Source organism: Camelus ferus, chromosome 9 (genome assembly GCF_009834535.1).
Source record: "Camelus ferus isolate YT-003-E chromosome 9, BCGSAC_Cfer_1.0, whole genome shotgun sequence".
In the NCBI taxonomy this organism is placed as follows: Eukaryota; Metazoa; Chordata; class Mammalia; order Artiodactyla; family Camelidae; genus Camelus; species Camelus ferus.
The window spans coordinates 11,472,481-11,498,641 of NC_045704.1; the positions used below are offsets into that span (position 1 = coordinate 11,472,481).

The following is a 26,161-nucleotide window of genomic DNA, read 5'->3' on the forward strand; positions in this document are numbered from 1 at the left end:
CAGTTTTCTAAGGAATCTCCATACTGTTTTCCATAATGGCTGCACCAACCCAGCAATTCTAATTCCAATAGTTTATTTGGTAAAAAGGTTTTCTTAATATTAACCACAGTGGCTTTTGTAATTTAAAAACAAAAAAAGGAAAAACCTAAATGTACAATGATAAATGAATACATTGGTAAATTTATGGAATATCCATTCAATGTAATAGTATATATACGATTAAAAAGAATATACTACAATTGTCCACATAAATGAGGAAAGATGAGTATTCTTCAGAGGATGAAAATACCTGCAGTATTGATATTATGATCCTTTTTATGGGAAAAATCCATAAACGTTTGTCTTTTTGAAAATTGTGACTGGTTGAATAAAATATTTAGCTCAGACTATTTTACAATTTGGCTTATGGGTAGAGAAGGTCAGAAGTTTTTGCATTCCCAAGTTTTGCAATTCTCCGCTGTTAATATACCTTTGTATAATAATTATGTATTACTTTAGTATTACAAAATCATGTCGGTTTTAGAAAAGTTTTAGAATACTGAATGATGTAACGTTCACGCTATAGTAACTATAAAGAGACAGTCTCATTTTTCTTTCATAAAAAAATACTTAACCTGTATTTAAAATTTAGAGAATATATTGTTAACAGTGTTTGACTCTTAGGTACAATGTGGGTGATTAAAAATTTCTTCATTTGTATATATGTTTTCTAATTTCTATATATTAAGAATTTATTGTCTTCATAATTTCTTTTTTTTAACATTTTTTATTGATTTATAATCATTTTACAATGTTGTGTCAAATTCCAGTGTTCAGCACAATTTTTCAGTTATTCATGGACATATACACACTCATTGTCACATTTTTTTCTCTGTGAGTTATCATAACATTTTGTGTATATTTCCCTGTGCTATACAGTGTAGTCTATTCTACAATTTTGAAATCCCAGTCTATCCCTTCCCACCCTCCACCCCCCTGGTAACCACAAGTCTGTATTCTCTGTCTGTGAGTCTATTTCTGTCCTTTATTTACGCTTTGTTTTTGTTTGTTTGTTTGTTTTTGTTTTTGTTTTTTAGATTCCACATATGAGCGATCTCATATGGTATTTTTCTTTCTCTTTCTGGCTTCACTTAGAATGACATTCTCCAGGAGCATCCATGTTGCTGCAAATGGCATTATGTTGTCGGTTTTTATGGCTGAGTAGTATTCCATTGTATAAATATACCACTTCTTCTTTATCCAGTCACCTGTTGATGGACATTTAGGCTGTTTCCATGTTTTGGCTATTGTAAATAGTGCTGCTATGAACATTGGGGTGCAGGTGTCATCCTGAAGTAGATTTCCTTCTGGATACAAGCCCAGGAGTGGGATTCCTGGGTCATATGGTAAGTCTATTCCTAGTCTTTTGAGGAATCTCCACACTGTTTTCCATAGTGGCTGCACCAAACTGCATTCCCACCAGCAGTGTAGGAGGGTTCCCTTTTCTCCACAGCCTCTCCAGTATTTGTCATTTGTGGATTTTTGAATGCTGGCCATTCTGACTGGTGTGAGGTGATACCTCATTGTAGTTTTGATTTGCATTTCTCTGATAATTAGTGATATTGAGCATTTTTTCATGTGCTTTTTGATCATTTGTATGTCTTCCTTGGAGAATTGCTTGTTCAGGTCTTCTGCCCATTTTTGGATTGGGTTGTTTATTTTTTTCTTATTGAGTTGTATGAGCTGCTTATATATTCTGGAGATCAAGCCTTTGTCGGTTTCACTTGCAAAAATTTTCTCCCATTCCGTAGGTTTTCTTCTTGTTTTATTTCTGGTTTCCTTTGCTGTGCAGAAGCTTGTAAGTTTCATTAGGTCCCATTTGTTTATTCTTGCTTTTATTTCTTCTAGGAGAAAATTTTTTAAATGTATGTCAGATAATGTTTTGCCTATGTTTTCCTCTAGGAGGTTTATTGTATCTTGTCTTATGTTTAAGTCTTTAATCCATTTTGAGTTGATTTTTGTATATGGTGTAAGGGAGTGTTCTAGCTTCATTGTTTTTACGTGCTGCTGTCCAGTTTTCCCAGCACCATTTGCTGAAGAGACTGTCTTTATTCCAATGTATATTCTTGCCTCCTTTGTCAAAGATGAGTTGACCAAAAGTTTGTGGGTTCACTTCTGGGCTCTCTATTCTGTTCCATTGGTCTATATGTCTGTTTTGGTACCAATACCATGCTGTCTTGATGACTGTAGCTCTATAGTATTGTCTGAAGTCTGGGAGAGTTATTCCTCCAGCCTCTTTCTTTCTCTTCAGTAATGCTTTGGCAATTCTAGGTCTTTGATGGTTCCATATGAATTTTATTATGATTTTTTCTAGTTCTGTGAAATATGTCCTGGGTAATTGGATAGGGATTGCATTAAATCTGTAGATTGCCTTGGGCAGTGTGACCATTTTAACAATATTGATTCTTCCAATCCAAGAGCATGGAATATCTTTCCATTTTTTAAAGTCTTCTTTAATTTCCTTCATCAATGGTTTATAGTTTTCTGTGTATAATTCTTTCACCTCCTTGGTTAGATTTATTCCCATATATTTTATTACTTTGGGTGCCTATTTTAAAGGAGACATAATTTCTTAATATTACTTTCCCTTCAGGGATTAAATTTCAGCCCTATTCACCTGGGATGTCAAGCTCTGAAAGGTGAGTTAAATATACGGTTCAGAGAGCTCAGGGCAGCCTGGGCAGCCCATATGGGGACCCTGAGCAGTCAGTTTCAGGAATGAGCTGCTCCAACTTTGACATGGCTACACGTGTAGGCTCGCAGAAGGACAGGTAGAAAGGGTCTGAGGGCCTGGTTAGTGGGGCACTTGTATCTGATTCTTTGCTGTAGAATGCCCAGAATCCATCCTGTTAGTGTAGGGGTAGAAGCACTAATCCAAGATTTAGGGCAAAGATGTTCAAATTTAAATGTAGATCAGAAAGCTCATTTTACATTTTAGTCCATTGACAGATGACTGGATAAAGAAGATGTGGTATACATACACAATGGAATACTACTCAGCCATAAAAAGGTGAAATAATGCCATTGGCAGCAACATGGATGGACCTAGAGATTATCATACTAAGTGAAGTAAGCCAGAAAGAGAAAGAAAAATACCATATGATATCATTTATATGTGGAATCTAAAAGAATGATACAAATGAAGTTATTTACAAAACAGACATAGAAAACAAACTTATAGTTACCAAATGGGAAGGGGAGAGGGGTAAATTAGGAGTTCTAACAAGAAGGAAATTTAACAGAAGGAAACATCAGGAATGAAGAAAATGGAATGGAAAGGGTAAATATATCTTCAATTATAAAGATCAGTCTCCTTTGGATGGTTGAAAGCAAACGTGACAACCTTACCTGCAACAGTTCTCAGTGTAACATAGAGGTGTTGGACATCATTCGCTACCAGGGAACTGTAAGTTAAGGCCATCATTATATACCACCACACACCTGATAGGACAGCTGGAATCAAATATGACACTGCCAAGTCCCAGAAAGGACACGGAACAGCTGGAGCATTCATACACTGCTGGTGGGAATGTAAATTAGTACAGCCACTCTAGAAAAGTTTGCCAGTTTCTTAAAAAGTTAAACACAAACATAACATATGACTCCTGGGTATTTATCCAAAAGAAACAAAGACCTATGTTCACATAAAACTGGGTACACAAATGTTTGAAGGTTTTTATTCATAAGAGTGAAACACCAGAAACAACCCAGACATCCATCAACAGTGAAGAGATAAACCATGGTACATCCATACAACAGAACTACTTAGTAACAAAAAGTAAAACTATTTATACACCCAACAAATTGGATGGATCTTCAGAGCAATGTGCTAAGTGAAATAAAGCTGATCTCAAAGGTTACACACTGTATGATTCCATTTTCATAGCATTCTTGAAATAACAAAATTAGACAGATGGAGTACTGATCCGTGATCACCATGGGTCAGGGACAGTGTAACTAGAAAGGGGTAGCAGGTGGATGTTTCTTTGTGTTGGCACAATTCTGCATCTTGATTGTGGTGGGATTTACAGAAATCTGCCTATGAGATAAAACTCCTTAGAAATGTATACCAAAAAAACAAAACAAAACAAACCTCACACAAATTAGTGCATGCAAAAACTGTGAAATCCAAATAAGGCCTATAGCTTACTTAACAGCTTTGTAGCAACGTCATTTTATTGGTTTTGATGATGTATTATGGTTATGTGAGATAATACCACTGAAGAAGCCAAGTAAAGGTTATTTAGGAACTTGGTATATTTTGTAATTTCTGCCAAGTCTAAAACTACTTGAAAACAAATTTTAGGAAAGTCATATTTAATGCTACTTATAAACTTGGATAAATAGATCCAAATATGTTGAATTACACTTACGAATATACTCCTTTTTCTTTTGAAGTACACAGTAGACTGAAAGAGATGGATTTAGAGCCTAAGAAATGCGAGAGTGGATCATATAATGGTATGAGATGGCCACAGAACACGACTGCATTGTGTGTAACATTAAAATTTAACCAGCGTTGAGAACAGCGTACTTTAAAATTATGGAATCGTGGATCATATGATTCAAGATATCTTGTCCCAAAATGAACATCGGGTGTATAAGGTTAGGCTTGTGATAGAAAACTTAAGTACATGTCATTTTCATGAGGCTTCTTTCCTTCAGAATTCTCTGAAAATTTGCTAAAGTTACTCCATATTTAGTATGTTCTTAAGTTTTATTTCTCTGACTTCATGAGAAGTGATGAGATGGAATATATCACTGAAATCCTGCCATATTCATTGCCAACTGAAAATTCATCTCCAGCATGAATACTGGACAACTACTGAGGTTTTATTTCCAGGCAAAGTCTTTCCCACGATCATCGTATTGCTACTATGTATGAGCTCACTGGTGATTTGGTTTTTTTTTTCCTTGATAGAGGCACTGGAGATTGAACCCAGGACCTTGTGCATGCCAAGCACGTGCTCTGCCACTGAGCTCTACCCACCAGCCCCTCACTGATGATCTATTATGATCACTGATGAGACAGGGTCTTCATTCCCACAGAAGGCTTTCCTAGTCTCTCCATTCGTAAGATTTATCTTAGCGTAGACCTTTCAGACAAATAATTACCTAGAAATGTTTTCTCAAGCCTTTTCTGCATTAACTGCATCAGAGCTTTTTCCTGCATGTTAACTCTGACGTACAATGTGAGGTAATATCACTGAAGGCACTAGCACATTCTCTGCATTCATTAGATTTCACTCCTATGCAAATTCCACAGTCTCCCAAGTGTGAAATCTAGCAACAGACGAATCTACACTGACTGTATTCCAGGACTCTAGGAACACACTGATGTTTAATGAGTTCAGTGAACTATCATGGTCTGTACCCTGAATGAGTTCGCTTGTCTCTAATGAGTGCAGATTCTCTGCAAAGGATTATGTACCTTGACCTTTATGTTCCTGGTGTGTATGAACAAGGCTCGACAAATGAGAGAAAGGTTACACCCAATTGCTGAATCCACAGAGTCTCTCTTTTATGAGTTATTCAATGTACAGTGGGTGCTGAATTCGTGCTGAAGGCCTTCTCACATTAATTGCATACAAACGGTTTGTCTCCTGTGTATATTTTCTGGTGGGTGATGAAACCAAGATTTTATGAATAGGATCTTCCACACTCAGTACATATAAAGGAAGTCTACCCCGTGTGAAATCTCTGATGTTAGACAAGGCATATTTCCTTCCCATAGGTGTGGCCACATTCATTGCTTTGTTAAGGTTTGTTTCCACTATGAGTTCTCTGATGTACAATGAGATTCCTCTTTGAGGAGAAACCTTTTCCACATTCACTGCATACAAAAGGTTTCTCTCCCGTATGGGTTCGCTGATGAACAACAAGACGGCTTTTCACAGTGAAGCCTTTCCCACATTCATCACATGCATAAGGTTTCTCTCCAGTATGAACTTGCTGGTGTAAAAGGAGCTCCATTTCCAAGACAAAACCTTTCCCACATTCACTGCATATAAAGGACTTCTCTCCTGTATGAATCTGCTGATGTACAACGAGATAGCGTTTCATGGTGAAACCTTTTCCGCATTCACTGCACATAAAGGGCTTCTCTCCGGTGTGAGTTCGCTGATGTACCACAAGATTGCTCTTAAAGGCAAAACCTTTGCCACATTTATTGCATATGTAGGGTTTCTCCCCCGTGTGAGTTCGCTGATGTAGCATCAGTCCGCTGTTCACGATGAAACCTTTCCCACATTCGCCACATCTGTAAGGCTTCTCCCCAGTATGCGTTCGCTGGTGCACGACCAGGCGACTCTTCAAGGGGAAGCCCTTCCCACACTCACTGCAGATGTAGGGTTTCTCTCCTGTGTGAGTTCGCTGATGTATGATAAGCATGCTCTTCACGGTGAAGCCTTTTCCACATTCACTACACACGTAGGATTTCTCTACTGTGTGATTTCTCTGATGTACAATGAGATTGCTCTTCCTGGGAAAGCCTTTTCCACACTCACCGCACACATAGGGTTTCTCTCCCGTGTGAGTTCGCTGATGTTCAGTCAGACGACTCTTCATGGTGAAACCTTTCCCACATTCATTGCACGTGTACGGCTTCTCTCCTGTGTGATTCCGCTGGTGTATGATGACATAGTGCTTTGTGGTGAAGCCTTTCCCACACTCACTGCAGATGAAGGGTTTCTCTCCCGTGTGAGTTCGCTGGTGTATGGTAAGCATGCTCTTCCCAGTGAAACCTTTTCCGCATTCACTACACACGTAGCATTTCTCTCCAGTGTGGTTTCGCTGATGTACTATGAGATTACGCTTCCCTGGGAAGCCTTTTCCACATTCACTGCATACGAAGGGCTTCTCTCCAGTGTGAGTTCTCTGGTGTTCAATCAGACGGCTCTTCATGGTGAAGACTTTTCCACACCCACTGCATATAAACGATTTCTCCCTCTTGTGAATTCTCTGATGTTCATTGAGCCTGGACTTTCTGGAGAATACTTTTGCACACAGACTGCATCCATAAGGTTTCTCTCCTGTATGAACTCTCTGATGATCAGTGAGCTGAGACTTCTTAATGAAGGCTTTCCCACATTCACTGCATACATGGGCTTTCTCTGCACTGGGAGTTCCTGGGTGCTTAATGACTTGAGGCTTACTGCTGACGGCTTTTGCAGTCACAGGGAATTTAACTGCACAATGAAATTCTTCGTGCTTGCCATTCAGAAATGATTTCCCATCTCCATTACATTTGGTAGAGTTCTTAATTTCATAGCTTTTGCTCTGGTTGACTGAACTTAAATTTGGCTTCAAAGTTTTTGTATCAAACACAAACATATCCTGATTTTGCCTGAAAGGGAAATGACTTTTGCTTCGAGGAACAGGATTTCCAAAAGCATTATATTCCTGGTATTGTTCTATATCTTTCAGCATTCTTTGATTTTCCCAGTGACCCTGCAGGTGATTATGAACATTGCCAATTTCTAGGAAGGAAGAGAACAATGAATCCTTTCATGATCTTGTTTGGAACAAAATTGTTTTAAAAAATTCCTTGGTGTTAAAAAAAATGACATGTTAGTGACAACCCTATGATAACAGTATAAAATGTCATGGATAAGTGACACATTATTTCTTACATATTGGTAAAAACAAACCAAAAAGGAAAAAAGCAGTTAGGGTACCATAAGGTTAGGCAGTTGACAATCTATGTAGATTTGGCTGCTTTCAAAACTGAAAATTGCAAAACATGCAGAGACAGTAAAATACAAGCAAGTCACCAGCAGCAGCAAACGACAGGGTGTGGAGGAGTGTCATTACCCAGAACCTGGAAAGAGACAAGACCACAGAGTGGAGGAGACAACTGATCCAAAATGAGGAAGGTCACATCTGTTCACTCCAACATGATGTACTGAGTGGCTCCTGTGTACAAGGCACTGTGTTGTTGTTGGGATGTATAAATATGCCTCATTTTCACTCCTCATAAATTCCTGTTAGGGAAACCCAAATAAAGAAGGAGGAAAGAAAAAAAGTAGGGAGTTCAGGATTGTTAAATGTGGTTTGAAGGAGCAATGGACATGGTGGAAGGTGGAGGAAATTAGGATACACTTGCATAAAGAAGAGGCAAGGTTCACTGATGGGTTCAGAGAGGAGGGTGGTCACTGAAGGTGAGGAAGCCAGAAGTACTCTGCTAACTGTATGGCCTTAGCCAATGGGTTGGTAAAGCATCTCCAACTGAGATGAAGAAGATGACTGAAATCCATATGCAGGGGAAAAAAACATATGCATTGTGGAACCTAAACTGACTTGATATTAAAGGCATAGTACAGAAATCAAGAATCAGGTTGGAGGTATAAGTGGAGATAACAACGTGGAAATAATCAATATGTGCATATTATTCAGAAAGGACGGGATATGTTGGGAGGACATGTAGAATGAGAGATGCTGAAGGTACAGGACCAAGGTTTTAGATATTCCAACACTTAGCATTTTCGGATTCTTTAAGCCCACTTAAGAGGATCCAAATTCTGACTAGATAGATCAAGGAAATATGCACACTGGAGTATATAAAATAAATATGTTTGTTACCTGGCCAGTAAGAATGTATGGTCCTCAGAAATGTAAACTGAGACTCTTGCATTGTAATTCTGTTCCTAAATTTGCTTCTGCAGACCCCCATCAAACTAATGTTCCCAAAACATCAATCATATCCGTGAACAACTCATAAATCAACATTCCAACCTTTAGTCTAGCTGTGTCATGTTATCCTATGTTCCATTCGTGGTGAAACAGGACAACAGTGATTGGCAGGAAATCCTACATCTGGCCAGTGTGCCACGCAGTCTCCTTCAGAAGCTCATGTGCTACTGCGTGGGATATGGAAAACTGTCCCCTTTTCCAATCGCATTCTGCATTCAGGAGCGAAGTCATATCCCAATTCTCCCCACTTCAGCGCTCCTAATATACTCTCCCCTCCCTTGCCACCAGCAGCGTCTACTTCAGCAACTCTACGTTTGCGTCTAGATTGGCAACAGTTAAGTTGTAACTAAAGGACCAAGTTCCTCCTTGAAGACCAAGGTTGTGTCGGCGTTACATTCAGTTTTTCTTAGAACATCCGGCTGTTCCCTATTATTGCTGTAATACTGCCACCCAGTTGAAAGGGCAAACAGCCACAAAAGCATAAAAACCAACCAACTCGCCACCATGCTGCCTCAGTCACTCACACAGCAAACCCAAACAGCTGTCTTGGCAAGAATAGTGCAGGAATATTGCATGGACCCCTGTTTCCACGCCATTACTTCTCCTACAGAGACCTTCTGACGCTGGCTTTCATTTGCCCGACGTCAGGCACTCTCTTTGTGGTCAACCCCTTGGCCTTGTACATTTCCTCCTTCATAACTTCACCCTAACTCATGGCGTCCTCTTCCCAATTCAAAATGTAGACATACCTTGTACTTATCATGCTGTCATTCCCACTCTGACTGTATTACCATACACTCTGCTTCCTCTATCTTTCTAAATGAATCCCTTTCTTGTTCACTTTCACCTTCAGTGAAGATTGAACCTCACCCAGAGAGAGGTCTGGCCCTTGCCCTTGGCTACTGGGAGGTGATCTTCCCAGTAGATCTGCCCTGGACTGTCTTGTCTGATAGGAGTGTCTTTGCTTGCCTGGTGGCTTTGGCCATCAGTCTAACAATGTGATTTATGATATGGGCTTTGGGCCATACCATATGAGTGATGAACTTTGGAGGAAATGGAAAGTGCAGGCGTTAGCCTGACTTCCCATTCCAGAAGTGGGAAATGTGGGAAATATGTGATTGAGCCCATGACAACTCTGGACACCAAAGCTCAAATGAGCCTCCTTGGCTGGCAATACTTTGGGTACTATCACACATCACGTCTGGGAGGAAGCACCATGTTAGGGCCCTTCCTGGACTCCACATGACCTAAGAATTCCACTCCTAGGTGGAATACACAGCCAAGAAAAATGGAAACATATGTTTACCAAAAAGTTGTACATGAATGTTCATAGCAGCATAATTCCTAAGAGCGGAAAAGTGGATACAACCCAAATGTCCATCAGTAGATAAATGAGTAAATAAAATGTGGTATATTAAATAAAGCAATGTATTATAAAGGACCACAACACCATGGGCCTGCAGCATTAAAATAAATATGATACTGGCTATTGCTTTAGATGCAAAGGCTATGATCCTCTCCTTAATATTTTTTAAAATAAAAGTAATATAAAAAATAGGGGGGAGTGTATAGCTCAAGGGGTAGAGTGCATGCTTAGCATGCACAAGGTCCTGGGTTCAATCCCCAGTACCTCCTCTAAAAATAAACCTAATTACCTCCTCCCCCCAAAATAATAATAATAAAAAAATTTTTAATTAAAGAAAGGAAGCTTTCTTTTCAAGGAAAACAACTGATGATATTTGTTGCAGATGATAAAATTTAAACTTCCAAGTGAAAACTAGAATTTGAGAAAACTTGTGATCCACCACTTGTGAATTAATTAATAAAACTTTCTCAATATGTTTTTTTAAATAATAATATAAAATATACCCTGGAATACTACTCATCCATAAAAGATAATAAAATAATGACATTTGCAGCAACATGGATGGAACTGGAGGTTGTCATACTAAGTGAGGTAAGCCAGAAAGAAAAAGACAAATACCATATAACATCACTTATACGTGGAATCTTAAGAAATGAGACACATGAACTTATTTACAAAAGAGAAACAGACTCACAGACACAGAAAACAAACTTGTGGTTACCAGGAAGGAAAGTCCGGGGGTGGAGGAATAAATACGAAGTTTGGGATTTGCAGATACTAACTACTATATATAAAATAGATAAACAACAAGATCCCACTGTATAGCATGGGAACTATATTTAATAACTTGTAATAGCCTATAATGAGAAATAATATGAAAAGGAATACATATATGTGTAACTGAAACACTATGCTGTACACCAGAAACTAACACATTGTAAACCAACTATACTTCAGTAAAAAAAGAAAATATATATATATAATACATAGTTAGAAGGAAATGTAAAATCAAAGTTTGTGTCATAAATATGTCAGCAGTTTTCAAACTTGCCTGTAACATTTTCTTGGAAACCAGCATACACAAATGATAACCATGGGTGAACTGGATAAAACAGGAATATGTACTGAGTTCCCTTTATGAGTCAAAAAATGATTTAATAAATCACTGTTTTGTAAAAAAATTAAATGTGGTCTATCCATACGATGTAATATTAATTGGCAATAAAAAGAAGGAAGTACTGATAAAAATCTTTTATGGAAGGATTTCAAAAACATGATAAATAAAAGAAGCCAAACATAATAGACCACATTTTGTGATTCTATTTATAGGAAATATCCAGAACAGGCAAATCAGTACAGATAGAAAGCAGACTGGTGCTTGCCTAAGGCTGGGGGCTTGGGAGGAAACTTTTTTAAGGTGATGAAAATCTTCCAAAATTGCTGCTGCTGGTGGTTATATAACTGTTAACATACTACAAAACACTGGAGTGTATGCTTTAAGCTGGCAAATTGTAACATGTGAAATTATCTCAAAGCTGTTTTTAAAAACCCCACAAGAATATAATAGGAAAACCAAATGATTTAGGGAAATGAACACAATGCTGACACCTAAGATGAACCAAAGGACAATGAGAAACACCAAGTGTAGGAAGGAAGTAAAGTGAAGCTCACATAAGCTGTGATTTAGGCTGGAAGCGATGGAGACGTAAAACAGTCTTTTCTGACGAGACAGTGAAAAGGAACAGCAGGGACCTTTGGAGTCTCATCCAGCGAACAGAAAGAGCTTAATTCATGAGACTGAAGGAGAATTTTAAGGACTGGGAGTACAGCAGAGAAAATGGAGAACAAAACCACTGGGGAACCTCGGGACGGGCGGGAGGGGTAGGAAACCAAGGAGAGGGGCTGAAGCACAGCAAGGGACTGGGCTCCTGGGAGGGCGCCGCGCAGGCGGGGCTGGCCGTGGGGAGGGAAAGCAGTATTTCTCAACAGGGCAGCGAAGTGCGACCGTCAGAAAACAGCCAGGAATTCACAGATCTGCTTCTGGAGCGAGGCCTGGGAGGTGGGATTTCACAGCGAGGGAGGCGGAAGGGATTTGTGACAGGCACCAAGAAGCAATGGGTTACAGAACAAGGAAGAAGCGGCCTAGGCAAACAAAAATCAGGGTGTAGAATAAGGTCAGCGAGGATCGGACCTCAGAAGACAAAAAAGGGATATGTTTCCCTCTAAAGACACGGTCTCCGCATCCTCGGGCGCCCTGCCCGCCTCCCGCCGCCCACCAGGCCCGGACTCCGCGGTTACCCGCCTGCGGTCCTCCCTCACCGGGACACGGACCACTGCCGGTTTCCTCTTCTCTGGCCCACGGGTCTTCCCCTCGTTCCAACTCAGCCAGCGCGTCCGGTCTGCGGACTTGATACCCTGTTCATGGGAAACGATATAAGACTCAGGCCCGCTGAACGGGGCTGGGGTCTGTCACGACGGTAGGATGGTCCTTTGAGGGACCAGACGGATTTCACGTCTGCAAAGTGGAGGCTCTTCACTCAGGGCACACATGAGAGGTTGCGATATAATCATGTATATTTGGTGTCTGCCCCCCGTTCCTGGCAGAGATTCGAAAGCCCTTGGAATTTCCCGTGCCACAGGCACACCAGGAACACCTTTTGCTCCAGTATTTGGTTAAGCTCTGCTTCCAGATGCCAGAACTTCTAACACCCTGGGCTCTCCGGAGTGGTAAGGAGATGCCTGGTGGCTGGGGGGCCTAGGTGGCTCCGGGGTAGAGGCTGGGGGCCAGAAAGACCAAGGCAGGAGTAGAAGGGTGGAAACTTCAGCTCTCACCCCCGCCCCCCTCCACGGGGAGGGACAGGGCTTGAGCCTGAGCTAATCACCAATGGCCAATGATTTAAGCAGTCACGCCTACACCGTGATATCAACGTAAAGACCCCCAGACAACCAGGTCGGGAGAGCTTCCAGGGTGGTGAACACGTCGTGGTGACACACTTGGGGCGGGCATGGGAGGCCCACGCTCCTTCCCCCAAACCTTGCCCCGTGCACCTCTGCCCTGTGGCTGTGCCTGACTTTTATCCTTTAGAATAAACTGGCAATGGTGAGTAAGGCGCTGCCCTGAGTTCTGGGGGCCATTCTAGCAAATTATCAAGCCCGATTTATAGTCAGGTCGGACAGAAGTGCAGGGATCGGGGCGCCCCACACTTTTGTCTGGCATCTGAAGGGAGAGCAGTCCGGGGGCACTGAGCCCGTAAGCCTGTGGGGTCTGACGCGGACTTTGCAGGGCTAGTGTCAGGACAGGATTGAAGTGGAGACCCTGTCGGTACCTGGGGAGCAGAACTGGTCATTGGTACAGGAAAACCCCACACACCTGGTGGTAAAAACAGTTCACAGCCCATTATATACCCTTTGATCAGAGCCAGAGGAGGCACTAAACAATCTGCCACTCAGGTCACTGGTGTGACTTCGAGTGTAAACAGCTGAGAAAGGAAAGGCCACTGACTGGGGCCCCTCTGAGTGACCCAGGGGAGAAGTCCTCACCCACGGACAGCAGGTGGCTGTAGTTCTCCAGCATCACGTCCCGGTACAGGGCCTTCTGGGCAGGCGCCAGGAGCTGCCACTCCTCCCACGTGAAGTCCACGGCCACATCCTTGAATGACAGGGTTTCCTGTAATAACGGAGTCCTGTTTAATTTGAATGTTTCTCTTTTACTGATTCATAAGGAATATAAATGAAGGTGTCCTGCTCACATCAAGTATGATTTTGACACCAATTCTGATGTGTCAGTTTTTTTAAACACACCACCAAGCAATTCTCTGACACCAGCTGTGTGTCCTGAAGCTCAGTTCTGACAGCATCAGATCCACAGGTTAAGGGCTCAGTCCTATAAGACTTGTCCCCATGCCACTTCAGACACCAACTGCAAACCCAGATTGTCAGCTGTGCTCCTGACTAACCAGCTATTGACTGGAGGTTCCAATGACCCCCGCCTTGGGTTCGATTAATTTGCCAGAGCAGCCCAGAGAGCTCAGGAAGACAGTTCACGTACTGTTTACCAGTTTATTATAAAAGGATATGAGAAAGGATACAGATTTCATCCAGACGCAAGGGGTGCCCAGGGCAAGGTACACGGACAGAGGCTCGGAGCTCCCGTGCCCTCTCCTGGTGCTCACCCACCCGGAAGCTCTCTAAACCCCACCCCTTTGGAACTTTTATGGAGGCTTCATCTCACAGGCATGATTGATCATCAACTCTATTTCCAGCCCCTCCCCACCCCGGAGAATGGGGTGTGGAAGGCTCCAAGCTTCTGATCAAGGCTTGGTCTTGCTGGTGACCAGTTCCCCACCCAGAGCCCACCAAGCATTGCCTCATGAGAACAAAAGACAGTCCGACCACCCAGGAAATTCCAAGGAATTTAGGAAGTCTGTGTCAGGAATCGGGGTCAAAGACCAGATATTAGAACAAAAGATGCTCCTGGTGCTCTTATCACTTAGGAATTATAAGGATTTTAGGAGCTCTGTGCCAGGATCTGAGGTCAAAGACCAGAAGATTCTCACAGCACTCCTATTTATTAGGGTTTTAAGAGCCCTATGTCAGGAACTAGGGGCAGAGACCAGTGTATATATTTCTTATTATTTCACAAAAGGCTAACATCATATTAGATATACTGAAGAGATAATGAGTGAACTGGAATATGCATTTTAAAAAATAACTGAAAAATGAAGCAGACACAAAAAGAGAAAATACAAAGGAGGGTTTAATACAGACGATGGAGGGGGTGCATAGCTCAGTGGTAGAGTGTGTGCTTAGCATGCATGAGGTCCTCCTGAATTCAACCACCAGCACTTCCCTTAAAATATATATAAACCTAATTACCTCCCTCACCAAAGGAAAAAAAAGGTGAACAAAAAAAAAGAATCTCAAAAAAATAAAGGAAAGAGTGAAGTCTAATATATGCCTCTACATAGTTTTGTAAAGAGATAAGAGATTATAGAGAAAGAGAAAAGCAATGTGAGGATCTCAGGAATAAGAAAATTCCAGAACTGATTAAACATCCTGGAACTCAGACTTAGCCAGCCAGCAAAGCCACGCAGGAAATCTGTACCTAGACGTGCCAGGCTGGAACTGCAGAGCATCACTAGCCAGAGTCAGATCATGAGAAGAACGAACAGACTCATTGCTATCAACAGAAAGACAACATTTACCGAAATAAAAACAATAGAAACCAGAAAAACATTGTGATGACATTTGATCATTGCCTCTGGTTGCTGGTACACAGATCCTAAACCCCTTGGAATGTCCTGAGTGATAAGAGTGTGTTCAGTGTGCTACTGAGATGACTGGTGGCTGGGGGTCTGTAGAGATTCAGGATGGGGTCTGGTCGCCAGAAAGACCCCCAACCTCCAGGGAGGGAATTGGGACTGAAGGTTGAGTTCAGTCGCCAATAGCCAGTGAGTTAATCAATCATGCCTGCATCATGAAACCACAATAAAACTCCCTAAACAACAGGTGCAGAGAGCTTCCGGGTTGGAGAACAACACTGAGGTGCTGGCAGGGTGGTGCTACTGGGGAGGACCTCGGCGCCCCTTCCCCCAAACCTCGCCCTATGCATCTCTTCCATTTGGCTATTCCCGAGTTGTCGCCTTTGGAATAAACCAGCAGAGAAATAAGAAAAAAACAATTGCACGGAGACTAAACAAAATGCTACTAAAACACCAATGGGTCAACGATGAAATCAAAGAGGAAATTAAAAAAATACCCTGAGACAAATGATAATGAAAATACCACCACATGAAATCTATGGAATTCAGCAAAAGCAGTCCTAAGAGGGAAGTTCACAGCCACAGAATAAACCAGCACATGTAAGCGCACTCCTAAGTTCCGTGAGTCATTCTAGTAAACTGTCAAACCTGAGACGGGGGTTGTGGGAACCCCCAGGTTTAGAGCTGGTCATCAGAAGCGTCAGTAACAACCTGGGACTTCTGACTGGCACCTAAAGTGGGGGCAGTCTCGTGGGACTGAGCGCTCACCTCGTGGGATCTGCCGCTCACTCCACGTATTATTGGCACAACTGAGTTGAATTATAGGTCACCCAGTTGGTGCCTGGAGAGTCCTAGAATTGGTAGGTGTGAGGGAAACACCCACCCACCATTTGGCATCAGAAGTGCTGTGAATAAATCAGTTCAGAAGTGCGGAATATCTTAATGTCCTGATCCTGCGGGCACGCAGCCTTGGCCCGAACGCCACCGTGGAATGAAATGAGACCTGCTTGTCAACTAAAGCACCAGATGAGGGAACATCTGATGGGATAACGTATCCCCGCGTTATGCAGCGATTACTTCCTAGACGAGGGAGCAGACCTGGTAGAGGCAGCAAATACTTAACACCGCTGATCTTACCACGTTCTGAAATTTTTCACATGAGATGTAGATCCACCTAGAGAAACGAAAACTTGGGTTCCTACCTAATTTCACACTCAAAAACAGGGTTGTTTTTTTTTTTTCCTGTCTAGAGTCCTAGCCGAAAAACAAAAGAGTCTATGAAAGCAACTGAGATAAATAGGAAGTATGTCCATGTCACAAACCAAAACCATAAAAGAAAATAAGTAATAAATTTTCTTTAAAACCTTTTTTTTCTGGGGTGGGGAATAGCTCAGTGGTAGAGTGCATGCCTAGTATGCATAAGGCCCTGGGTTCAATCCCCAGTACCTCCATTAAAAAAAAAAGGTAAATAAATAAATAATTAAAAAATTTTTTTTCTAATGGAGGTACTGGGGATTGAACTGAGGACCTCATGTGTGCTAAGCACATGGTCTACCACAGCTATAACCCGTCCCCCATAAATTTTCTAAGGGGAAAAATTAAAATGTCTGCATTGAAAGAGATATCAAGGACAAAGCTAAAAGAAAAGTGAAAAGCTGGAAAAATATTTCTTATAAGCAAAAAAAAGTCAATATATAGTGGATGTGAACAACTATTAATCAGAAAGGAAAAAATCATTTTGTTAATGTAAAAATGATAAGGACAGGCATTTCACAAGAGAAAAAAGTCCAACTGGTCAATAAACATACAAGGAGGATTTCAAGCTCACCTGTGATGAGGTAAATGCAAAACAAGGCAAAAGAATAAACACTGGATCATTCAGATTGACAGAAATTATACAATTTGATAATGTCTATTACTAAGTACTGGCAGAGATTTAAGGCATGGATGGTTTCAGCCATCACCTTGTAGCAGGCACTCAACTAAATGCTTTACATAGGTTTGACTCATTTTTGTTCTGGTTTTTTGAGGGGTCGGAGGTAATTAGGTTTATTATTTAATGGAAATACTGGGGATTAAACACAGGACCTCATACATGCTAAGCACACACTCTACCATTGAGCTATACCCACCCCCTGACTCATTTTTTTGAGTATGATTGTAGACAAATGGAATCGTATATAGCTAACAGTCATCAAACAGTTGCAGTCGTTATTCTTTTAAATATTTAAATTATACCATCTTAGACCAACAGGTCATTCTTTATGGTATAATTCCATAGACATTCAAAACGTCACAACAGATGTGTTTATGTCCACAGATATGTACAGGAACCGCCATCCATTTATAAATAGACACAGATATACAGGTGCACACACAGGTTCAGTGACAGTGACACACTATGTTCCAACATTGGTCATTTACCAGAAATCCTATGAATGCTATATTCTTTTTTTTAATATATATTGAATTTCAATGGTTTTAATTTATAGTCAATGGTTATTTATTTTCCTATAATCATAAAAATTCTCTAAATCTTCTACCTTTTTTAATAATCTGAGAAAGAAACTAAGCCATAATTGAAATGAACTTTACAGTAAGAATAACAGCAACTATTATTTATTAAGCCTCTATGATTTGCCAAGCTGAACTCTATATTCTTTTCTTTTAAAAACAGAGGTGGTGGAGACCCCGGACCTCGTGCATGCTAAGCACGCATTCTACCACTAAGCTATACCCTCCCCATGAACTCTGTATTCTTGATCCTACTTTGCCATGATGCTAGGTTAGATTCAGAGATTGTTTCTCTCTAGATATTGAACTGATTTTTTACAGGCCTCTGCAAATCCATTAGGGAATAAGGGAGACAGCAAAACAAGACAAGAGTCACCTGGGCTTGAAGCATTCTCCTCTCTTCTCTTTGTCTCTTCCAGATATATCCTAAATTTCCAGTTAGATGTCACGGTCACCAGTCAAGGTGACCCCAGAAATAACAATATCTAGGTCCTGGAACCTCCTCTTCCTTCCTTCATGTCTTGTCTCTTGCTAGGACCTGTGGGCTGAAGAACAAAACTACGTTTAGGCTTACCTTACTTGTTGCTGTGGACTCACCTTAACACATGGTCCCCGATATTTCTGTCTCTTTATTTGGTTCCACAGAGGATTTCACATGCAGGGCCAACGAAACATAAATCTCTGGATATGTGTAAGTAGCATGAATTTGAAAGAGAAACTGGCAAAGGAGAATCAGCCCAATACTATATGAAATATAGTGCAGTGGCAGGTCATTTTCAGAACAATTATAGAAATGAGGCCATATGTACAGGGAGGAAGTGCAAAATTTTCCTTTCAACTTTGTTGCCCTCACACCTCTTTAAAAGTCTTCATATAGGTGGGGAGGGATAAATTAGGAGTTTGAGATTAACATATACACACTACTAGATATAAAATAGATAAACAACAAGGACCTACTGTATAGCACAGGGAACTATATTCAGTATCTTGTAATAACCTATAATGGAAAAGAATATATATTTATATATGTATACGTATAACTAAATCATCTTGCTGTACACCTGAAACTAACACAACACTGTAAATCAACTATACCTCAATAAAAATAAATTTGAAAAAATATGATTAATAAATATTCAATGACTAGCTGAATGAAAATAAATAAAAGGCTTCATATACCCTGCTTATATACACACTTCAACATGAGGAACAATGAACAATATTCCCCTCAAAAAAAGGAGAGATAGAAAAGGAATATGAGCTATAAATACAAACTTAACACACAATTCAAAAATATAAACACTGGGGGAAAAGAAGCCTTTACATAAAAACAGAATTCAAATAAAAGCTTATTAATTTTAAATATGTTGAATCGTTCATCTTCCCCCAAACTTTCATTTCTTCCGTTCAAAAGGTTGGAGTGATGAAGGGAGCCAAAGGGATTAGAAAATTAGTGGTGGGGCAGGGACGTGGACTGAAGCTTTGGGGAATGTGAACTAACGTTCAAGTCTGTCCCAGCAGCCAAAGTCTGAGCTCAATATACGCACCTACCAGGGCTTCTGAGCCTCCAAGCCTTCTGTTGTCACACATCTCTGCACAAAAGCCACTGACACCACCCCACCGGATTGATACCAAATCAGATCAAATACACTCGTACACTTACCTGCCTTATCGGTTCCTCAACCTTTGAGCTTCAAATTATCTCAGAACCCGAAGACGTCGCATTCACTGACAAGCACCACCCCACCAGTTGTCAAACACCTACAGGCAGGGTGACCCGCAAACACTCTTAAACCCTGATTTCAGGACTCTCGGTGGTTGATCTGTTCAAACATTTAATCACTGACCACAAGAGCCTCCATGAATGACCCTAAAAACACCTCGATCAGACATCCGGTACAGACTCCTCCATGTTCGTTCCCTCAAAAAAAAAGAAAGAAAAGAAAAAGAAAAGCCAACCGCCCCAGCTCTACCTTCACCGACTCAGAGGAGCCACAACCAACCTGGAGGCCGACAGACCGCCCCCACCTTTTCTACAGACAGGCCCACACACTGACCTGATTTTCTCCTGAGCCCGCAGCGACCTCTTCAGGGCCTAACGTACTTCGCTAAACTTCTTCCACTTCTGGTCCCCCTCGCCCAGCACCCCCCCCGCCCCCTCTCCCGAGACCAACAGACAACGATCGGCTGCGTTTCTAACCGCGTTTCTATGGTGAATGGATTGGGGGCTTCCGGCTTTCCCTTATGAGGTAATACATCCGCGCCGCCGCCGTCGCCGCCGCCTCGGCGCCCTGGGGGCCGCCATCTTGGCACAGCTGACGTAAAGGAGGCGTGGCGGCCGCTTAGGCGTCGGTGACCGCTGGACTCGGCGCTGAGAGACCGCTTTTGAATCGCTTACTTCCTGGCACCTCAGCCCTTGAAGGAAAACGGGGAGGCTCGAGCTCACACAAGGCAAACTTGATGCGGGTGTAAATTCATTTGAACGAACAGGGTCCGCTAGTTGTAGCGGTGAAGCGCGCACGTTTTTGTAAGGCTGGAGCCCATCACGAACGAAAGGGCGCGCGTACATCCTGAGTGGCTGTGAGGTCTCAGCTCCGTGGGAGATTAAAATTGCTTCTGGACACCTCAGTCATTGGACTGATGGTGCAAAGGTTTAGCGGTCCCACGGAAACTTCAGAATGCTTGGCAGCAAGACAGGCGGCGCGCGGTCCTTTTAGGGTTGGCGCCTTAGGGCAGGAGCACCGTGGGCGCGGCCGTCTTGGAGGCAGTTCGGTGTCCGTTTGGCCCAAAGGATGCTTTCCCGGGAGCTCCGCGTGGAACCGGCAGGTGGACGCGTTTGAGGAAGACAAAGGTTGAGAAACGCGGGTAGTACCAGGGGATGCCGCGATCGCAAAGTGAGCAGAAGCTAGTGGACGTTGTGAGCCGCTTCCCAACTGTCCTCCTTAACCCCGCCCCAATGCAAAACATGCTACATCCTAGGCAGCACTGAACTGCCTTCCGTCACCATAAATTAGTCTGAGTTCTTTTTTCTTTTTCTGCCATATTCTTTCTGTAGGACTGCTGTTTTATTGTTGCCTTTTCTGTTACACGGGATGTAAACATCAGGCGGTGAAAGGTATACATTCTACGACTGGGCACCACTTTCTGTAACTGAACAGACAAATTACACCGAGCATCAGCCTCTGGCAGTATTTTTCGGGGAAAAACTGACTAAAATGGGTTTAAATTGATAATTAGTCCGCATTCTTGTCATAAAATTAAGTTGTGTATGTGCTGGCTTCTTTAACGTAGTATAATTGTTTTGAAATTCATCATTGTAAAGCATCAACAGTTCATTCCTTTTCGTTCCTTCATATTCCATGGATGTTCGAAAATGTATTCAATCATTCACCAGTTGGTGGAGCTTTGGGTTGTTTCCAGTTTTTTCAATACTGCAAATGGAACTTCAGTGAACATTAGTGTGCAAAAACTACAGTGACCTCAAAGAACTGGTTTTCCTGGTTCTATGCCTCTTCATCACGTCAGCAAGAAGTCTTTGCTAGCCGTGTATAGGCCTACTACCCGTTTCTAGCCCTGCTACAGGTTATAATCTCTTACACCCTTCACCCTAGCTCTGAGCTAGAATGTTCACTCACCCTGGGGAAACACAGGATCTTGAGAACACAGGCACGTCAGAGTAGTGACTGAGGTAGGCAGATAAAACAGGGACATCTTTTGAAAAAAGCATTTGTATCCTGCGTTACTTACACACTGTTAATAGTCCTCCTCTCTCCCCCCCCCCTTCAGATAAATGATACTCTCCTTGAGGAAAATTTTATTTTAGGATTTTTTTTCTAACTCTACCTCATTCTAAATACAAACACCTTGATCCACTTACTCCGTGTCCATTTCTCCTAATGCAGAATTTACATACTCTGAGTACATCAGATGGAGCATGAAAGTACCACCTAGTAACTGGGCTGACTCAGTGCTCATTTCAGGAGGGCAATGACGTTTCTGTTCCTTTCACCACGTCTTCACTCAGCTGGTAGAACAGTACCAGGTATAGAGGAGGTGCTTGATAAGTATTCACTGAACAAACAAACAGGTTCAATATAAGGCTATTGTTTCTCAGGTGCCTATGCATAATACAAAGTCCTGAAAATTAACACTAAAAGTACCGGATCTCGATTAATCCTTCACACTGTCCTTGGGGAAGTGAACCAATAGTATATAGACGTAGATATAGATGTCCCAAACTCACTAATCAAATACTGCTTTTTCCCACCAAACAATTCTGATCAAAGTTTTCATTTCTAGCAACATCCAGATACCAATCGTCTTTTTTTAATAGTCACAGTATTTTGCTTCACTTAAATGATATCAAACATTCCAGATTTAGCTGGCAAAATTAGGCAACCGGTGTGTATGGGTCCTGGGGTTAACATCTGATTATGTCTCTGTATTAACACACATATTTAATGTAGGATGAATTTACCAGGCTTTCCCTGTGTCTGCATCCATATGATTTCTTAATACACTTATTAGCTATGTAATAAGCCAGAATTTTTTTGCTCAGTCTTTTCCCACATTGACTGTAATTGCGTTTCTTTCCTATGGGTTGAGATATAAAATGTGACACAGTTGATCAAAAAGCACTACCACATTTGCTGTGTTTATAAGGTTTTTCCCCCATGTGTGAATTCTCTGCTATCTCTTGAGGGTGCACATCTAGCAAAAGGCTGTTTTTCTTTAATTTTAATTTTTTAAAATTCTTTTCCCTTAAAGGAGGCACTGGGAGTTGAACCCAGGACCTCATGCATACCAAGCATGATTCTACCACTGAGCTATACCCCTTACCCCCTGCAAAGGGCTGTTCCAAAAGGACTCCGTTCCTATCTGCTAGGAGCCTACTGATACTTCATGATGTCTGAGGGGTTACAGAAGGCATTTGCACGATCACCAAATCAACAAGATCATTTTTTTGGGTGTTTACAGGGTTTCGCTTGAATGTTAAGAGCCAGGACTCTGTGGAAGGATTTTCCACCTTGCTGTATCTACACATTTCTCTCTTGTGTTTATCTTAATGAGGCAAGACTTTGCTTTGTGATGAAGCCTTTCCCATGTTCACTACTGTCATGAGGTTTCTCTCCTCAGTGAATTCTGTGATATTTATTCTGAGAACAGGGATTTTCCAGTCACTACATAGAAAAGGAGTCTTGGGGGAGCATAGAGCTCAGTGGTAGAGTGCGTGCTTAGCATGCACGAGGCTCTGGGTTCAGTCCCTGGTACCTCCATTAAAAAATAAATATAAATAAATAAACCTAATTAGCACCCCCTTTAAAAAAAGAATCCAAAAGGAGTCTTGCCTGTATGAACTCCCTGATGTGACGTGTGGCCTGTCTTCTGGGTGAGGCCCTGTCCACATTCTCTGCAGACATGAGGTTTCTCTTCAGTATGAGTTCACCAACATACAGTGAAACTGACCTGCTGGGTGAAGCCATTTCCACAGTCATTACATATAGACGGGTTCTCTCCAGGATGAGTTTTCTGATGTAAAATGAGACTGATTCAATGAGAAAGGCTTTGCCACCTTCAGCATGTATTACATAAGGTTGCTCTGCTGTTGAATTTTCTGGTGTTCAGTGAGCCTTGACTTGGTGCTATGTGCTTTCCCACACATACTGCATCCATGGGGTTTCTCTCCCAGGTGAATTCTCTGACGTTTAGTGAGCTGAGGCTTGCTGATGACGGATTCCCTATGTTGACGGCATATATGGGATTTCTCAACTTTGTGAGCTCTCTGATGCTTAACAACTTGAGCCTTAGTGCTGATGAGTTTCTGATTTCAGGCAGTTTTAGTGGCGTCTGCTCGTGCTTTGTCAGGAGAAAGGATTTCCCGTCTCCATTACATTCAACAGGGTTCTTTATTTCATAGCTTCTATTCTGATCGACTAAACTTAAATTGGATTGCAGTGTTTGTCCAGGATTGTATCTTAAAGGAAAACAATGTTGGTCAGGATGAACAAAATGTTCACTGCATTTTTCCATTCTCTTTAACCATCTTGGTTTATGCAACGGTCCTGGCAGATGATCATCAACTTCCTGATGTCCAGGGAAGAGGGGAACAGGGAATGCTTAGGGGTGGACTGGCTCTTTAGTGCTGACTGGATGATCTCAGTATGAGAGAATCTTTAATAAGGCTCCTTATTTCTGATACACTGGTTAAAAATACAGTGCACAAAAACCAAGTGGCTAAGTAAGTTTCTTCTAAATGTTCACAGTATCCCACCTTGCTAATCACTTTGCCATGTGGCTGTACACAAGCTGCAGGTCTAGCAACACCACCTTGTGTTCTCTGGCTGAGGGTGCAGCTCAGTGGTAGAGCGCGTGCTTAGCAGGCACGAGGTCCTGGGTTCAACTGCCAGTACCTCCGTTGGGGGAGAAATTTTTTTTACTTTAAAAATTAAATAAATGAATAAACCTAATTACCAGCCCCATCCCCCTCAAAAAAACCCTTGAGTTCAAAACCTGTGTGCACAGATTTGTCATATATTCACCACAGAAATCTTTGCTACTGGATATTCCTTTGCTTCTCATGAAATTCAGTGTTGGAGCTGTGAGTCACCAAGTGTGCTACCAGCACAGCATCCTCGAGAGAACTTTAAATATCAATAAGCCCAGACTGGTGCACAAAACTGAATCCAACCAGACTCTCTGTGGGAGGCCTTGCTTCATGTATTACGCACACACTCTCCAACAAAAACCTTGCATTGAAAATATGTTTCATAAATAGACGGACACAGTGTTTGCAAGGCTGGGTCTCAATGACCTGGACACAGAGCAGAACGAGAATTCAGAGAAGGGAGATACTAGGGTATTCTGGAGTGGTCAAAAACTATTTCATGAAAATAGAATTTAAAAAAAATATATACATATATATATATATATACACACACACATATATAGACACAGTGTATGATATGAATGGGAAGAAAATATTAAATCACAAATCTGTCCCTTAGTTATTTTGCTTGATCAGCAACTCCAGATGTTAATGGCTCCATCTTTTACAATTTATTTTATAAACCCTCCTTCAGCCTAAAGCACTTTCCATACAATGGAATCTCTCCTCTTACCTACAGTGGCCGTTGTCTCATCACTGTCCCCAAGGGACCAGTGCTTTAGCAGAAGACACGTGTGTGTATGTGCACTGACCCTTGAAGCGGGACTCAGACTTACTTGAAGGACTGAGGGGAAAGTGACGCTCGCTGTCTGCCCAGCAGCCCTGGAATCCTGGGCTTCCAAAGCTCCAGCCCCTCAGCCACAGATACACATGGGCCTCCCCAGGTGCTGACCACATGACCCTGTCTTAGTCATCAGACCTGGGAAAGACACTGCCCTGTACTCACCTGACAGCTCCGTCGTTAGCGCAGTATACACTTCCAAACTTGCATGATGCTCACTGGCAAATACCACTGTTACCTGCTTAACTGTGTGCTCCCCAAATCCACATGTTAAAGTCGTAACATCCAGTGTCTCAAAAAGGGACTGGATTTGGAGATAGGGTCTTCCAAGAGGTAACTGAGTTAAAATGAAGTCATTAGGGTAGGCCTTAATCCAATAGAACTGGGCTGTCCTCAGCAGAAGAGGAAACGTGGACACAGAGAGGGAAGACCCTGTGAGGACACAGGGAGAAGGCAGCCACCTACAGGCCACGGAGACCACAGAAGGAACCAACCCTGCTGACGGCTTGGTCTCAGACTTCCAGCCTCCAGAATTGAGGGGAAAAAAAGGTCTGTGGCACTTTGTTATGGCAGCCCCAGCAAACTAATCTGCACACCTCCAACTCCAGTTCTCCATCAGTGAGCCACACGGGAGTGACCCACCACCTCCCCGAACCCTGATCTCGCTGCTCTGTGGCTGGACACGTACAACTGCAGCCAGCGGTCACCTGTACTCAGGAGAAAGGAATGAGCATTCAAATGTATACAAATGTTTCCCTAAAATGCATGAAGATGGAAGCAGAGCATCAGAGTACTCACTAAACAACTAAATACTAGTTACTGTTTGGAAACCAGCACACTTCATAACTGCTAGCTGTTGTTGTGTGTTTTTTAAAAATGGAGGTACTGGGGATTGATCCCAGGACCTCGGGCGTGCTAAGCACGCACTCTGCCACTGAGCTATACCTCCCCCAGCCCGGTTAGCTATAGTTTTTATGAATACGAGGGGGTGGAACAGTAGAATATATACGTTGGTTCAGCCTTCTTTGAGAGGGCAAACTGGAACCATCTATCCCATTAATTTG

At 42.1% G+C, this 26,161-nt stretch overlaps 1 protein-coding gene across 1 annotated transcript in view; it reads right to left on the reverse strand.

Moving 5' to 3' along the window:
- Positions 1-20,065, reverse strand: part of LOC102507441 (zinc finger protein 91) — a 37,809-nt gene extending 17,744 nt beyond the window's left edge. The window contains 5 exon segments of the mRNA XM_032487387.1: positions 5,581-7,517; positions 12,395-12,511; positions 13,637-13,763; positions 18,248-18,416; positions 19,929-20,065. Of these exon segments, the coding sequence (XP_032343278.1) occupies positions 5,581-7,517; positions 12,395-12,511; positions 13,637-13,763; positions 18,248-18,262 (2,196 nt within the window). The 5' untranslated portion in view covers positions 18,263-18,416; positions 19,929-20,065.
- Positions 20,066-26,161: the final 6,096 nt, after the last annotated feature.